Raw genomic sequence first — 17813 nt, 5'->3', positions numbered from 1 at the left:
GTGGTGAAACAGGTTAGTTTCGTCAACTTCATCTGGTTCTCAGATGAAGGGAGGCATTGGTAGGCTTCGGAGGCAAGAAGGGGGAGGGGGCAACAAGAAGTTGCTAAAAGCATCTGAGAAGGGGGTTAGCAGGGCAGCTGTGATCGAAACAGTGCTAAGCATCTTTTTAAAAAAGAAACACTATGAAGAGGAAGGAAAACAGGGCTCACTTGAGACGGATGTGGAATACACCAGATCTCTTGTGCCTTTAGCAGTTGTGTGGCAGGCAGAAATTTAACTGTTTAAGCCACCTTTAATCATCATCATCATCATCATGTGCTGTCAAGTTAATTCTGATTTATGGCAACCCTTGAAAATACCATAATTGGAAAGTCTCACCTATTTTGCCTGTCACACAGCACATTACTGTACTTGTGTGCTATCCCTGGTTAATCAACTATCTTCCACCTCTCTCTATGACCTTTTATAGACAAGACAGATTTCCATTTCTGTTTTATACTTACCAATGGTAAGAGGCCCAAAGCGAGTTTGTATGACATCTGGCCTGGTCTCACTCTTCCTTGCTATGGTGAGATGCATTATATTTATACTCAAATGGTAATCATCTGTATCTACAATATGAACTAGCATTTGGAAATTTGTGCTACATTTTGCTGATAAGACAAAAGGCTGAATTCACATACAGTGAACTGGGCCCAGAAAACCCCAGTGGCACCACTCTCAAAACCGAGACTTTGCGCGAGATCTGTATATCACAGAGCCAGCTGAGGGGTCTAACAGGGCCGCTGTCAGCAGCCATTCACAGAGAGGATCAAACCATCTCAAACACTGAACATGACTCCACATTCTAATGCATTGGCCTTCCAAAGTCTTGCAGTCAGTTTCTTTACAGGAATCCCAACAAACAAACCCCATTTCCTAGATACCAAGCAGAAATTGGCCAATGGCCCCTTTATCAGTTGCTGTCTGTCTTCTACCTGTTCCTGTCAGAGAAGATCAGAACCAGCAGTTGCATTAAGACTTCATCCCTCTTCCCACCAGTCAATAGAACAATAGGAATCGCTTCAAAGCCTTCCCAAATGAGTCAAAATATTTTTGGAGAGTTTGTGTTCTCTGCTATCTCTTCATTACCATGTATACTCAGGAAGGGGAAGGAGACTAAGACGAAGAATAGTTTCAGCTGTTCAAGGGAGTTGCTTTAGTTCCAAAGATATTATATTACTTTTGACTCTGGGGAAGGTCAGAAGTACACTGTGGCACAGGCTCAAAGGTCATTGCAGAAGAGATATCAATCCATCAGAGGGCAAGGGGATAAAACAGGTCTTATACTGTACTTTTCCACATGTCTCAGTTGGCAGAAAGCAGTAAACACTAGCAATTGAGGAATTGTTCATCCTGATGCATGACTATTCAATCAGACAATGTGTTTTAAAAGACACAGTGGCCCTCTCCAGGCATTGCAGTCTGAATCCAGATAGTGTTTGAAGTGTGGGTTGACAAGGGGACATATAAAAACTCCACCCGACACCCTCTCCTCACCTGGACATCCTTGGGACGTAGCAAGTGCAAAGTTCTGAAACAGAGACTGTTACAGCTCAATGTACTTGCAGTGCTGAGTCATCAGAAGAGGTTCCGATCCCATCAAAACTGTAAGCATGTTGAGCCAAGTGCATATATGGTCTCTTGGAGACTTCAAGGAGAGGGGGGAGGGGGCACAGAGGAATACTTGTGCACCCCTGCTCCCAATGCTTTTTTAGAATCTCCATTGTTTCAGGTCCAATGCCGGTATAGGGCTCTTGTCCAAACTAGGGGTGGGCAGCTTCTGGCTCTCCAGATGAAACTGGACTGCAGAGCCCTTCAGTCCTAGCCAGCTTAGCTAATGGTGAGAGATACTTGGATGCACATTTCAAAAACATACTGGCATGGTCTAAACAATCTGACTCAGGAACTAACCACATCGCCAGTTTCAGAACTCCACAGGTCTTTGTATGTTTTTACCATTCTGCCCCACCTTTATTCCAGTGAGCTCAAGGCAACATACATAGCTCTCATCCTCCCCGATAAGGATCTCACAAAGACCCTGAGGGGATGACTTAAATTGCACTAAGGTATCAAATTTTGCTAGCTGTCATTTAAAAGTATGAGAGAGGAATTGTTTAGTGCAAAAATTTATCACTGAAACAATACTCGCACACCTAAGACTTAATTTGTTTTCCAACAATGGTCACAAAGTGGAAGTCAAACCTACTTCCTCATTGGACTGAATGTTAAAATAGGGTTTAATTCTCAGATAATGGTCAAGTATCATTTCCACCCTACTCTCCTTTCCCCTTCCAACCTCTGCTAAAGCTTTCTTCTGCTCCCACTTGGAGAGAGATGAAACAAAGAATGCTTTCTTTTAAAGCCCATGTAAGGAAGCACTGATTTACTATGCCAGATGCGTTGGGGGAGGGGAGAGAATTAAACATTGAAAGCTTCCACCAACTCCCCAGTGGAGGAGCAAACAAGGAAGGGTATTTTGTTTTTATTGTTGTTGCTTTCCCTTTTGCCTTTAATGGGAGGAACAGGCTAAACAGGACTAAAAGCAAAAGCAAACTGTGCTGCTTATTGTGAGGGGAACCACTTCCCAATGGAAAAGAGGTGTGTGAGCCGTCCTCTCCAGCACCACAACAGAGGGATACGAGGCAGCATATACACTGATATGGTATGTCCTCTACTCTCAGTGGCCTAACTGAGAATAGAGGAGAAAAAGAGCGGGAAAGAGGAGTGAGAGGAGGGCAAGAAAGGGGAGGAGCCAATAGTAGAGCGATATCTAGTGACAGGGGCTGAGGAGAAGGAGGTAGGAAAAAGAGAGCTAGACTGGGAGACTGAGGTTAAAAAAGAGAGAGTAGAGAAAAAGAATGGAAGGATTGGCAGTGCAGCTGGGGGAAACAGAACCAGTGGAATGGACAGCATATGTGTGTCCCAAGAAGGAAGAGATCAATGAAAGAAGGGTGCCAAACTGGTGGTGATGTCGCATCCAGAAACGCCCATGGAGGGAGAGTGGGCTTAGCACCCCTGTTGCAGTATCGTCTGAGGAAGCCCACGAGAAAACCCACAGATCGCAAATGGTTTGGAGTAAAACTCCAATGGTGAATTCTCTTGCGACACTCAAGTTAAGGGACTGCTACGTTGAATGCAGGGAAAATGCGGGACCTGTTGGTCCAACAGAAGTTGTTGTTCATGGTTCTCCGGTGTTTAAAAATAAAATAAAAGTTTATGAAGAAGGTCTGTCTCCACTTGTTGGAGAACAAAAAGGGGAATTGGGGTTTTCCCAAAGTTGAACTCACCCACACTTATATATCACCCCATAGTGCTTAAAGCACTCTCTGGGCAGTTTATAAGTTAATTATGCAAGGTACACATTGCCCCCCCAACAGCAAGCTGGGTACTCATTTTAGCAACTTTGGAAGGGTAGAAAGCTAACCTTGAGCTGACTACTTGAGATTGAACCCTGAGTCATGAGCATGGTTTTGACTGCAATACTGCTGTTTAATCACTGTGCCACAACTCTACTTACTACAGTGGTGCCTCAACTTACGACCATAATACGTTCCAGAAGATGGATGTAACTCTAAATGGTCATAAATTAAAGCACCATTTCCCATAGGAATGCATTGGAATGGGATTAATCTGTTCCAGCAGGAAAAAAATCACAAAAAACAAACAAAATATAGTCAGCCCCATTGCAATGCGAGGGGCTGAAAAACGAAGCAAAACACACACAACACACCAGTCAGCTCCATTGGAAAACACAAAAACACCCCCCCACACAAACACAGCACAGAAACATAACCTCCCCCCAACCCATGCTGCAAAACAAAGTAAATGTACTTACTCATGAGCAGAAAGCAGCACCAGGCAGTCCCAAGCCTCCTCCGAATGCACACTCTCTAACCATTGGGGCGAAAGAGCTACAAATAAGTTCTTCCCCGACCAACGGCTGGCCCTCTATTTTGAATTCCCCACCTTTTTTCCCCCTGCCTCTTTTGACTGCAACTGGAAGCTCCGGCCGCAAGTCGAAGCAAAGTTTTGCGGCCGGAGTTGGTCGCAACTCGAAATGGTCACATGTCAGGGTGGTCATAAAGTCCTTGCATGTGGATGCAATGCTTTCCCCTAATGACACAGAACACCTCAAAGCAACCGTATTTAGCACAATCTAGCCTGGCCCTGGCTGGGATATTTGGCCATCTAGCCACACCTATTGTTTCCAAAAAAAGGTGAGGCAAATTCACCTGAGACCATCACAAGGGAAGCATGAAGTCAATTCCCCTCTCACCAGCATTTGATAACCAGAGCCCAGGCAGACTATCGTTCTTGACCTGGGAGTCCCTATGAGCTCCTTACCTTCTCCTCCAACACCATACTGTTTGTCCTCATAAGGAGTTTCTGTGTATTCCAGAAGGAGTCTGATTGCATGGGCAAGCTATAGGAAGGCAAAAGAAACAGTTAATGGAAGGGTAAGATGGCTACTATACCACAGTTATCTACTGTATTATGTCCAGTTCCAAAGGCACAGCATGTTTCTGAGTATCAACCATTTAATCCGTATCTGCTCTTTTCCGTACATAGAAACTACAGTGGAACCTCTACTTAAGAACTTAATCCGTTTTGGAATGGTGTTCTTAAGTTGAAACGTTCTTAAGTTGAAGCAAAATTTTCCATAGGAATGGACTGAAAACCAATTAATCCGTTCTGGCTGTTTTTTTGTTATGTAGAGGTGCGTTCGTACATTGAAGCATTAGTTCCCATAGGAACTAATGCAAAGCTGGTTAATACATACTCTACCACTAGGGGGAGAATTTTTTTTTTAACCTAAGATGACCTAAGGTTAAAAAAAGAGCAGGAAAGGTTTTTTTTCCTGTTCTTATCTTGGATTTCTGTTCTCAAGTAGAAGCAAAATTTAGCAAATGGAGCTGTTCTTAAGTTGGATTGTTCTTAAGTAGGGACGTTCTTAAGTAGAGACCCCACTGTACAGGATTAGGCAAAACTTTGGTTTTGCGGGGCTCTTGCATTCTTGAGAGCAGCCACCAGTCAACAGTAGTGACAAATTACATCTACTGTACAGCAGACAAGACTAGCAAATACCATCGGTGGCTATCACTCAATATTTTAGTATCATATTAGTTTTGTGGACTCCAGCCCAGTATCAGATGAAAGAGGCTGTACCTGACAATAGCTTACACCATGATAAAAAAATTCCTCAGGCTTGATGGTGTTGCAAGACTCCTTGTGGTGTATAAATCAGGAGGCAACTGCTTGTGACCTCTTCCTACATGGCTTCAAGCAGAGCATTTACAATACTCAACTACAGCCTCCTCCTGACAACCTCTCTAGGTAGTAGTAAAGCTGCTCTACTTTACAACAGGCGTGTTGCCTTAGCAAGAATTATTGTGAGATAGAGATTTAGCAAATCCAGGATGATGTACACCCTGAACCAGGAAACTTAGGACATAGCTACTCAGCAGGGAAAATGCAATTTTATCCATTTGGGTTTTCCCAGATGAATCACTACAGTCATCCAGTTGACAATTGGCAGGAGTTAGCAGGGCCAACCGCTTGGTTTGCACAGAGCTCCAATAGTAGAAACTGCTTTAAGGTGCTATCAAGGTGCTAACTGACAATTTCAACTTCTCTCTTTCTGCTTCTATAGTCCTCCTAAGTACCCTAGCAGAACCGTCCCAGCACTGATCAGAAATCTCTTTGATCAGTTCTGGGACCGAGCGCCACTGGTCGAGAACCTGCCCACTCCGGCCGCCCCCGAGACACACACACACGCGCGCCCCGCGGACTTACCCCACGGATATCCCAGTAGCCGAGGATGATTCCCATCTTGCTAGCGCTGCGACCTCCGACGTCCCGGGCTGCTCTCGAGCGACTCCGGCAGAATCTGGTCTCGGGTCGGGACCGGAGCTGTCGGAGCTCGCCCGCCCGGCCGCCCAATCAGGTCCGGCGCCAGCTCAGAGATCCGGGGGTGGGCTCCGCCCCCCAAATTGCCCTCTGGCTCCTGGGCTGGGCGCCCGGGCCGACCTTCCCCGCCCACCTCCCTCGCGCGCCGCTCGTGTCCGGGACGCCCGGGTTCTCGGTTTACAATTGACGGGCTCGGTTAACGATTTGCTGCCTAGCCCGCCCCTCCCTCGCCCGGAACCTGTTACAAGGGAAGCCTTTCACAGATTGCCCAAGCGACGGTGTCCAAATCCAGACCCCTTCAGTCAACGCCGGGAGCGTAGGAGATTTGTTTGCGCTCTTTTAACTAGGAATCGGACCCATTTCGTAGCACCCCCCCCCCCAAACTCTAAATGGTTTCTTCGCAAGGAAGACTTTAGATGAGGCGAAGGGTCTTTCAGGTCTATACAGCATTTCCTAAATCGGGGGTGGTAGCGGTGGAGTGGGGCTAAAATTAGCTGGGAGGGATATCGCATGGAGCTGGCTGAGTAGCTCGGTGAGTTAGGTGTCTGTCTGCGGGGCCAGAGGGTTCAAATTCCCCACTGTGCCTTCCAGAAGAGCCGGTCTGTGCGGCCTTGCGCAAGCTGCAAAGTCTCAGGATGCCCCCAGGAAGAAGGGAAGAGGAAACCACCTCTGTGTACTGAACAACTAGAACATCCTGACAAGGGTCACCATAAGTCAGAACTGACTGGACAGCACGCAATTGTTACAGTAAACTTGTCATTTCAGAGTAAAGAAGACAAAAATGTGGAGGCACCTTCATCTTCAGAATGTGTCCACAAAAACTTACACTAAAATACAGCAGTTAGTCTTTAAAGTACCATGTCTTTGTCTTTATTTTCTTATTTCATATTGCTCATACTGTTCTAGTTTATTATTTTATTTTGATCGTTTATTTTGTTATTGTGAACCGCCCAGCATAGCACTTTGGCAGTAAAGGGAGTAGAATACAAGTTAAAGTAATAAACAAACGAAAAAGTGGCTTTGTTTTAGCCTGACATGCTAGTACAGATTAACCCGGCCACCTCTTCCAAAACTACGATCATTTCAGGAGCAGTTCCTTCCAATGCAGTGCAGCTCCAGGATCCTCAGAAAAACTGGAGAAGCAATTACTCGCTTGCTGAAGAGGTAGAAATCCTGCCTTGGCCTTGGGACTCACAACAAGATGGCTGTGGTGAGGTCTTTAAGGATAGTTTAACAAAACATACAGATAGGAGTGGATTCCTAGGGGCTGTTAAGTTTCCAATTTTGACCACACACATGAACAGAGGGTGTTTAAGGAGAGTATACAAAGAAATAAGGGCATAGAGACACAGATAAGAAGTGTCAGAAGTTCTTTTGACACTGTGAGTGTCACAACAGAGAAAGCTGTCTGTGGTAGTTAGAGTAACTACTGTCTATAGCTGGGATGTTTTTGCCCTGTAACACAACCTATAGGCTATGAAAGGCCCCTCGGTTTCTCGATAGCCCTACGACACATGGCAGTCTCATTGACATAAATTCTGGATAACTCTACACTTCCTGCTCTAGGTACTTGTTATCACCACTGTATTCTCTGAAAAAATGCTTCTGTGGTGAAGCAACACAAATGATGCTTAAGACAGCAGGGTATAGAGGCTATTAATTAATTAATGTACTCTTTCCCTGCTCTGCTTTACATACCTCTTCTGGCATGTAAGGCTTTCTATGTTCCACAACGTGGAATGATCTCCCTATGGAGATTAGGTGCCCTTGTGGTGTTGGGTATAAAATGTTTCCTTGATTATTTTCCTGATTGTTAATTAATTAAAAACCAAGGATAACTGACAAAAATTATCCTACTGTTTTGATTGCTCTACTGCTGTTTTCTTAAAGTGTGGCTACATTAGTGAAATACAGTAGGACCCCATATCCACTGCGGATTGGTTTGAAGTCTCGTGGATACTGAAAACCATGGATAATAGCAAATGAGAGAGAGAGAGAGCATGGTAAAAGGGAAAAAAAGAAAAAAATGTTTTCACATGCCTTACCAGAACTGACCACAAAAGAATGCCAGAGATCATGCTGTGTATTCTTCACTAACAAGTATTCATAGCATAGTTTCTGGTTCCCTCTCATGGCAACTTCTGATAATATATGTTAAAATAGGTTTTTTTCTGGATTTTTTAATATTTTCAGATTGTGAATAAGTGAATCAGTGGATACTGATCCTATGGGTAAGAGGTTCCTACTGTATTTCAGTATTATTGCAGGAGCAATGTTATTGAAATCAGTTTAAAGTCACACGGTAAATTTTTTTAAAGTGCTTTACTGATATCAGTGACCCAGGCATTGACAGGCATTCTGCTCCCTGAAAACGACTAAACAACAACAATCAATATCAAAGACTACATTCACAATTTAAATTAATACCGACAGAGACATTCACATATGGTGAATTGATTTAAATAAAACATCCTAAACCTGATTTAAATATTGTTCTTTATCTTAGTACAACTGTGCTATTTTAGTAATTGGTTTTATTGTATCTATGTTTATTGTAAATTGCTTTGGAATGTTTTAAGTGGTATAGATATGTTATTAAATGAGTGCATAAAAAGAAGTGGTGCTGGAAATAGCTGGGAAAGGCTACAGCTCCCTGGGATGTAGAGGGGACTACTTTCTCGACACAGGCATTATGCTCCCTAAAAAACCCATGGAATTCAACAAGAGTGTTGAGGGATTGTGCCTATAAAATTTAAATCCAAAACTTTGAACTGAGATAGAACACAGCTGGCAAGCAATGCAGATCTTTCAGTGTTGGGATGATGTGACTTTTAGAAGGCCAACCCTAGCTGCTGCAGTTTCCAGAACCAAATTTTGAGATGACACTCTCATGACAGGCTGGATCTACACATTGAAGATAATCTCCAGTATGCTTTTTGCTATTGGTTGTCTGCAAACAGAGTGAAACCATTAGGGCCACATGCCTGTTCTGGTGGTGGTCCCCCACCCCACCCCACCCCTAGGCATAAACAGTGCTAACTGGCTGGTGCTAAAGTAGCTGAGCACCAGCTTCCTGTCAACAATGTTTTCGCTTGCGAGGTCAGGTTCAGCACCTCCATTTTCATGGTAGGTTGAGCAGCAGGCTGTCCTTGGGTTTCCTCAGGCTTTCCTTGACCAGCAAGGTGGCTGGATAGCAGTGGCCGGGGAGCACATGTTGGCAGTGGTGACGGCATCAGGGAAGGTCTCCTTGGCTCTCAGAGATGCCCCTGCTGGTGGCGCTGCAACCACCACCGTCCTCCCTGGACCCTGCCATCCAGCCACTTCTGGGGCAAGCAAGCCCTGTGGAAAAGGAAGGTCTCCCTTGCCAGGCTCTGTTAGAATATTGAGAATTTTACAGGCCTGAACAGATCAAGACAGTAGTGGTAATAAGCTGCCATAATGATCACCTGTGTAGACTCAGAAGTGCTGAGTCACAGTGACTGTGAAGAAAATGATGCAACACCTGTCTATGAAGATGATGCAACACCTGTCTTGACTGGACAGAAGCATCTGCTTGTATGTATATAAGTGTACTATGTGTATATGATGTATCTTCTTCCTCTATTCTCTATTCTGCTATCCTCTATGCACTACTTTGCCTTTATATTGCTGCCACACTGAAGGACTGCTGCTTTGTATATTTGTACATTTTTGTAAATAAATATGTTTTGAAGAAGAAGAGCATGTGTGTGTTTTTCCTTCATCAGAACTCTGCAAATTACCAGCAAGAAGCTGACAGGCTCAAGCCCCATTATGTGCTCTGTTTTAAGGTGCAGTGAGCTGGACATTGTGTGAACCAACAAAAGCTGCATACATTGACACCAGTTTGAGGCAAGTGTGTCATTCCAGCCACAGAGAGCACTGCTGTGGTGGAACTGTGAGATACTGGATCCATGAAAAGACCTGTCATCTGACATGGTTGCAGTTGCCATGCTAAACATGCCAATGTGCTCCTTGCCATTACATGCAGCTGAGGATTCAGAGATAACAGACAGTCCCAGCGTACTATAAACTTTGTCTTTTATGTGGAGCATACTATACAGCATCTAGAACAGGTTGAATTCCAACCATTAAACCAGACCTCCTTTTGCTCAAAAGCACATCCCTCCACCTTATCATAACTTAATCTCAGGTTGTTTGTGCTCATTAAGTCCATTATCAAGTTCAAGCAATGTTCAAACCTATCTCCTGCTTTCTTGGAGTCAAATAAGAGAGAACAAGAGACTTGCCAATAACAACGATATTGGAGGCATCTCACTAAAAAACTCTGGATGACCTCTCCCGGCGATTTTTGTTGATCAGAATTAACAGAGGGGACAGGACAGAGCCCAGAGGAACACCATAGAAAGAACAGTGGCCATGGTGCTAAATAATTGATTTCAAATCCCATCATCTGGACACGCTCTGTTATGAAGGTCTAGTCTCATTACAGTTCAGTGCCTACCAAGATCAAAACCATGATAGGTGGCCTTGAAAACCAAACTACCAATGAGAGAACTAAAGACACAATTCCTTCTCTTGAACCCATTGAAGACCATCCACCAAAGCAATCAAAGTTTTCTCAGTGTCAAGTTCAGCTGAAAGCCTAATAGAAATAGATCCAGGCAATCAGTATGTCGTGCAAATGTTTGGAGCTTCAGAGACATAATTCTTAGTCACCGTGACCAATTAGATTGGCCTTTTTAAGCAAGAAATGGCACGCTGTCTCACAAAAAGGCATTAATCACTTCCCTTAGCCATGGAGATGGTCTTGGCTTTGCTGATTAGGAAGGATAAGGGTCAAGTAAACAAAACTTATCTCCTGTATTGAGGACCCTTGTTTTTTTTTTTTTCAGTATCGAATACTGTCACTCAAATGGTTTCAGATCTTTTACTCTTCTATATTTTTCACTTATTTTCACATACATTTTTTCATTTAGACTTTAGAAGCACCTATGAGATGTAGGAGACAATGGTGGCTAGTGACCACTGGAACTAGTGGGGCACAAGGTGAAGCAATGGAGGCTGAATGCAACATGGCTAAACAGTTGTTTGCACCCAGCTGCAAACCACTGCAGAAAAGGACATCTGGACACTTACACATAAGCATCCTACCTATGAAAACTTTTTGTCTCTGTGTGTAAGTAATCTGCAATCTGCACAGCATCCAAAGCAGCCAAAGTAGGAGGACTGCACATCAGTTTATATAAACTTATATAATGGATTGGAGCTTTCTTTTTATTTTTGAATGTATTTTGGCTCGTGATTAATAAGGTACAGTGTGACTCAATACTGAACAAACCAATACTTCTTTTTGTGTTTAAGATTATTTTTGGAGGGTTCAAGATTCCTGGGGATAGAGACCTATAGCAGCTCTGGAACCCAATGGAGAAACATACCCGCTCGTAGCTTGATTTAGAGAGCACACCAGTTTCTTGAGAGCAGATACCTGCCTGGATTCTGGGATGTGGGAAAGATTTAGAGAAGAAGAAACAGAAGGTACAAACTGAAGGACTATTGTAGAAGAAGATACAATGTGTGTGGTAATCTTGATGCCCTGCTGGCACAGAGAGCCCTTCAGGAGCTTTGCTGTTCCCTGATAAACCTTGAAACACATCCGTCCTTGAATAGAACAGACAACTCTCTTTGTGTGTTCCTATCCTGTCATGCCCCCCCCACACACATACACTATGTCATGCACCAGTACTGAATTTTCAATGAGGGAAATGGGGGTAGGAACAGAACAAATCAGAAGGCAGGAGAATCTGGGCATGTCCCTGGACCAAAATGGATGTGCAGCTCCACTTCTTAATTTTGCTTCCTTTTACTTTTTGCTATCAAAACTTTCCTTTCCTCAGCTGAGCTGAGCCCCCTTCAGGCTTCAAGATGCAACTAGAGTAGGCCCACTGAATCAGTGGGGATTTAGGTGAATCAACACCTATGTGAGCTTGATAGATTGCATCTTGCAGCTGGATTTCAGCCATTAGGGCTGTAACACTGGTGAGCTGTGGTGAGAGTGAAGAAAAGCAGGACAGGAAACTTAATCTACTGTCTTGTCTAGTAACATCATGAGTTATTCTCCTGAATAAAATGGGGTATTACTTTCACGAGGGATAAAATTCACAGCTGATCAATTTTACGGGCTAATCGCACATTCTTCTGGAGGGAGGAGAGTTTACAGAGAGGCTGGGTGCAGTCTGTGCCTGGGCTATTTGCCATACGATACCTCTGTCTAATATAACCTCTCTCATCGCCGCCCCTCCTTGTTTTTGTAATCCTGCCTAATGCAGAATTCTTCCCACAGTTCTCATGGGAATCTCCACACCAAGCCTACCTTCTTAGATTGTACACCCCCAGGGTGCTCTCCTCTAAAAGAAGTGTCAGGGAACCTTTCAATGAGTGGAACACTGACTTTTAAAAATCTACTCTAAACCTCTGTTACTGGTCTCAAAACATAAAATGCACAATTTATTATTTAGCCTATCAAACTGTACAGCCTAGCATGTTTGCGGGATTTGCCAAGAAACCCTACACATGCTTACTCTAAAACAAAGTTCAGTCTGGACTGGACTAGGTGACTGGAAGCAGAGCTGCCTTAAGTAGTGAAGGAGACTATCTTAAACTACATTTGGGAAATGAGTTTGTTTTTGTTTTGCAGTTGGTCATCTGCCACCAGGGGATAAGCAAGGCTCCTGACTTCTCTTTGCATTTCTCAGGTAGTTTGCTTTGAAAATATTGTGCGCCTGGAGAGAAAATGAAAGAGAAAGAAACGTGTATTTCCCTTACTGAGTGGTCTAACCCTCTGTTTTGCCGCCCTTGCTCCCAAGGGATGGACCATAGGAGTGCAGTGTCTAAAGTATAAATCGTTTAGCTTTGTACAAACAAAACTGCAAACAAACCTATAATCAAAGAGGTGGGGAGAACGTGTGCTCTGTTGGCACTGTATCATACCTAAGGACATGCATGAATTGCAGTGTCTGCCATCTGAGCAGTGGGCAAAAATAAATACTGAAACTAGGAACCACACATTTGCTGAAATCGTGTTGCACAGCTACATGGGTGTAACTTGAAGCTGCAGAAAAAACTGGAAGAGCAGACATTCTGTAGCCATGAAGCTCTTATGCAGGTGGGATTGGTTGCACTATTGCATTGCCATGCCTGTTTCTGACATGAACCACATAATTGTGATATGAGTTATCTGTTCAATTGCACAATGCTGGCTGCTCGGGTATAACACCCAGCACACCTTTGCAGGCATAACTAATTTTTGAGCAGAATTTCAACCAGCAAACAAGAAGAAATGTGTATTATTTGGACAGGACTGGTCCAGTATTATAGACTAGCAGCATGTTTTGATGTTACTGTGCAAAAATTTATCACAGCATTAAATATACTGAAGTTTTACACAGTGTATAGTATAATTTATCTGTGTCACAGTCATTTAAGGAGAAAGGGGGAAAATTCATCTGCAAGGAGGATGGCCAGATGCAAGAGAAGACACGCTACACAATGCAGCACTGGCTTTTCAGCACATTTATGAAAGGTGCAGGATCCCTGTCTTTTGCACCTATCTGCCTTACCAAAGGGATCAAAGGGATAATAGAGATTTCATACTTTCTTCTAGTACTTCTCACATGCCCCAAATGTTACCTGGAGAAGCCAGAGCCCACCAAATGCAGCTGTTTACAATTCCCATAAGTCACAATCAATATGGCCAAATGTCAGGTATGAGCATTGTAGTCTGAAACACCTTGAGGGTACCAGACTAGGAGAAGTGTCTTCAGATCTTCCTACTACATATTCTTATCTCACAGGCATTTTAATCGTTCCAAATGAGAACAGATTTCATAGAAGTTTTCCAGAGTTTCCTACAGTTCAAAATTTCCCTTAAATGTTTTATAAACCCTTGAAAAGCAAGTAGGGTGGAAAGTTTTCCCCTACACATTCTAATTTTTAGGAAGACAAGAAGTTTTAGATGTTATATTAGTTGTATTACTTCCTCCACCCCATCTATGGAGAATTTCATATCATGCTGACCCCATTCCAGCTTTCGTCAATCATTACTAAGGTGAAAATTATTACCGTCATAAAGATAAAACTTTGAGAGCACGTTTATCTCTGTTGAATGCAATGAGACCTGAGGTAGTCATTGTTCCATGTTTTACTTCTCACTAAGTTCAGTTGAGCTTGCCCATTAAAGAGTGCAGGGGGAGACATAGTGTGACTGAATATCCAAATTTTCCGTGGCCGGATCATCTTAAACAGAGTCACTTTGAGGTGCAGTATATCATTTGGTTGGTATTGGAGTCAATCATCAAGCCAAATGGAGACTGCGGCCAAGATATCAGAAGAAGGCTCAGACTAGCACAGGGAGTAATGAAGGAATTAGAAAAGATCATCAGATGCAAGGATGCATCACTGGAGATCAAGACCACCCATATTTTTGTATTTCTGACAATCATGTATGAGTGTGAAAGCTGGACAGTAAAGAAAGCTGATTAGGAAAAAAAAGTGATTGTTTGAAATGTGATGTTGGAGGAGAGCTTTTGGGATATGTTGGACTGCCAGAAAGAGAAACGAGTGGATAATCTGTAGTTCAGTGCTAGCTTACAAGGTGTCACGTTTCCAGGGAATACTGCAGGTGAATGTCCAATAAGGCTGTCCAAAGTCAGAAGTCCGGGAGATACAAAACAGATGCCAAATTGTCAAAGCCAAAACACTAATCGCGGTCAGAAGTCAGAGTCCAAGAGCCAAGGGTCAAGTAATCAAGGTTCAAGATAGCAGGGACGTGGACACGAGCCAGAGAATGAACCTGTTGCTTCCACAGATTTCCAAGCCTTCTAGGTACAAATTATATAGGAGCAGCAACCATCAAACTCCTAGAAGCCTTCCATCCTGTTAAAACTCAGGACTGGTCGACATGATGTTCCTGTGGGAAGCATTCATGCAAGCTTCAGATCTTTGTGTCATGGGTCTTTGCCGAAGCTTTTCCCTCACTCTGGCTACTGGGGGAGGAGAATCTGTTGGTGATTCAGTTGTCTGTGCGTCTAATTTACCAGTATTTTCCTCAGCTGAAATTAACCCCTCAGATGCCAGATTTTCTTCGGCTGAACTCATGACACAAGGGCTTTTAAAAAGTCTTTGCAAAAAGCTCTTTGACTCCTCTTCTGCCTACTTCCCCTGCAGGGGAGTGGGAGGAAGCTTTCAATTTCCTAATGACTGATTATATCCTGAAGTTGCTTAAGCAAAGTGCCAGCTTAAGCCATTCGCTTCAGTTCTGTCCTGGCAATCACACATGCTGGAACCAAACAAAAACACAGGTGGTTCATGATTGCTCACACATCATATGGTCACCATACATACATTTTTATTGATTAAGTCAACAGACCATTTCAATGTTACATAACAAAACATATAAATATAAATATGTGTATAAAATGATAATAAACAAGTATACATGTGCATAAAAATTATCTTTAAAATATTTATTTAAAACAAACCCCATTCACACTCCAGGTAATCTCTTAGTGGTTATACCTAAGTAGTGAACCTCTTTAGTGGCATACCTCAAATAAACAGATTCCTTACCGGCTTCTTGTTTCCTCAGGATTGCTGCTTTTACAGCAAAAAATGCCACTTTACACATTAAATGGGGGTAACCCCTTGCAGTAAATAAATCAAATTACTCTCATCATCCCCAGCCCCCCAATGCTCCAAATAGTGTGTTAAGCAGAGTTTTCTGATGTTAGCATATAATCGACAATGTAACAGATAATGTGCCAGATCTTCAGCTTTTGCTGTCCCATAAATACACAGTCTATGATGTATGGGAATGCCCTGATACCAGCCGTGTAAGATTCTTGTCTCCATTAACTCAAAGTGGAGATGGGTAAATGCCATACAGAGATCTTTTTCCATTGAAAAGAGCATGTATTTTTCTACCTGAAAAATGGTTTTAGATCTGACTAGCCATTTCATAGATTGCACTGCCATATCTGTTTGAGCTCTGAAGTCAAATACTCTTTGTTTAAATGCATTTTTGCTGCTGGAATTACTTAAACTGGTGGCCTCAACACTATAGCCCTGGTTAGAAAGCATTTGAGAAAAATTCGCAAACCAGGATTTCTTCAATTAAACACATCTTGGGTAACCTGTCATTGCACATCTGGCAAAGCTTAATCCAATAATTAAGAATTCTAAGAAGACATATATCAGATACAGCTACCAAACCAAGTTCTGCTCTAATGGCACAAACGGGCGAACTTCTTGGTATGCCCAAGATTCCCCTTATAAATCTGTTTTGAACTTTTTCAATTTTCTTGTTAATACCCAGTCCCCATATTTCTGCACCAAGGATTAGTGTTGGCAATACCTTTCCCTTAAATACTTTTATCACTGAAAAGGTATTCAACAGCAACAACATCCTTAAAACACAGTATACCTGGTACTACCTCATTTGCAAACTTAACAAAATGGGTTATACATTTGTGATCAGTATAATATTCTGCTGGTATCAGGAGATTTAAGAAAATCAGCTTTTGTGGAATCAAAACCAAATTCCAGTCTAAATGCTTATTATTTTTTTCTTGTGTCTTTCATGGATTTTGTATTATGATCACCAGCTTTAAGCACTACTGGGTCTGATTCCTGCCCTCAGGTTCTCAACTGGATGCAATGGATTTCTTCCCATGGATCCTGTATCTCTCTTCCAATAGACCCCTTGTCTATCATTTCTTCTTTTATTGTCCCAAGCATGCCCCTCTGTGACTACAGTTGATTGCAAGCTAGCCAAGTTCTTTAGAATACTCTTCTTTTTCTTTGTTTTAATCACCACTTTTGTTTTCTTCTTTTGCTTTTACAACTTGTTATATTAATTGATGTTTTATTGGCCAACTGCTCAAACAGACTCTCCCATTCTCTCTTTTGTCGGCCTCCAGAATGTGGACATTTCTTCTTACTAATATTTTTGTTATTCTGGCCATACGGGCATTTCATTTGAGTTGTGGCCATTTTGTTGCTTTTTGTAAGCCGCCACTTTGACTTTTGAACGCTTGACCTTTTTGTGGAGTCATCTTGCACTCTAGGGCATTTTGGCCTTGGTTTCTTCAGGCTGTTCACATAATTCTCAGCTATCGTGGTCATCAGGTTTTGCTTTCAGCAAGATAACTTTTAACAGATACTAGTTTTTATACATTGTAAGCAGACAGCCATGCAGTATGGCTGTATTGTAATCCAACTCCTCTGCTTGTGCAAACGATGACTGATAATTTGAGGATGACCCTTCTGCTCGGTTGCAGCAAGCCAGTTCAGTGAGCTGTTTTTGAAAAAAAAAAACTCCTCAAACCAAGTATCTTTAGAATTAGTGTTGGTCTTTAACAGTGGAGAAGGAGCCTCAGTCTGTAAGTTAACCCTTTCATCAGTTATTATTCTTTGGATGACAGGGCCATTCTCATCTACTGCCATCTGGGTAAAACATTGAAGAGGGTCTAGCTGAGGTTTGGACTTTCGCTCATTCTGCTTTATTGCCTTAGCAGGGGGATCATCAGAAGCATGTGTTATGTTATTTTCAGCTAAACGCAGCTCCAATGCTAGATTGGGTGAAATAGAAGTTCTATAGAGTCTTGTATACAGCCTTTAAGGTCCAAAGTCCAATCTAGATTGAAATTGGAGGTGTATACTGAATCCACTTACTCCTCCCTAACCTCTGTCTTAGGAGCAAAGAAATGTGTAATTTTCAGCTGCTGTTTCTTCAGATTCAGAGGAATACTCTCAAACACTGGAACAATGCCTAGGGTTTTTTTAATAGCCTTTTTAGTAAGCATAGTTAAACTTCACTCATTAACAAA

The 17813-nt window shown here is 42.6% G+C and overlaps 1 protein-coding gene across 3 annotated transcripts in view; it reads right to left on the bottom strand.

Moving 5' to 3' along the window:
* Positions 1–5995, bottom strand: part of LOC140701302 (glutathione S-transferase Mu 1-like) — a 31848-nt gene extending 25853 nt beyond the window's left edge. For 2 of the 3 annotated variants that reach the window (XM_078392770.1, XM_072997484.2), the window contains exons 1-3: positions 5836–5995; positions 4387–4465; positions 504–563 (exon numbers count right to left, since the gene is read on the bottom strand). In XM_078392770.1, coding sequence (XP_078248896.1) covers positions 504–563; positions 4387–4465; positions 5836–5871 — 175 coding nt within the window. In that variant the 5' untranslated portion in view covers positions 5872–5995. The remainder of the gene's footprint in view (positions 1–503; positions 564–4386; positions 4466–5835) is intronic. The other variant, XM_072997485.2, reaches the window with a different exon arrangement.
* Between the last annotated feature and the right edge of the window lie 11818 nt (positions 5996–17813).

Source organism: Pogona vitticeps, chromosome 4 (assembly GCF_051106095.1).
Source record: "Pogona vitticeps strain Pit_001003342236 chromosome 4, PviZW2.1, whole genome shotgun sequence".
Classification (NCBI taxonomy): Eukaryota; Metazoa; Chordata; class Lepidosauria; order Squamata; family Agamidae; genus Pogona; species Pogona vitticeps.
The sequence above is the reverse complement of the archived record's forward strand: the minus strand, read 5'-3'. Positions and strand labels throughout refer to the sequence as shown.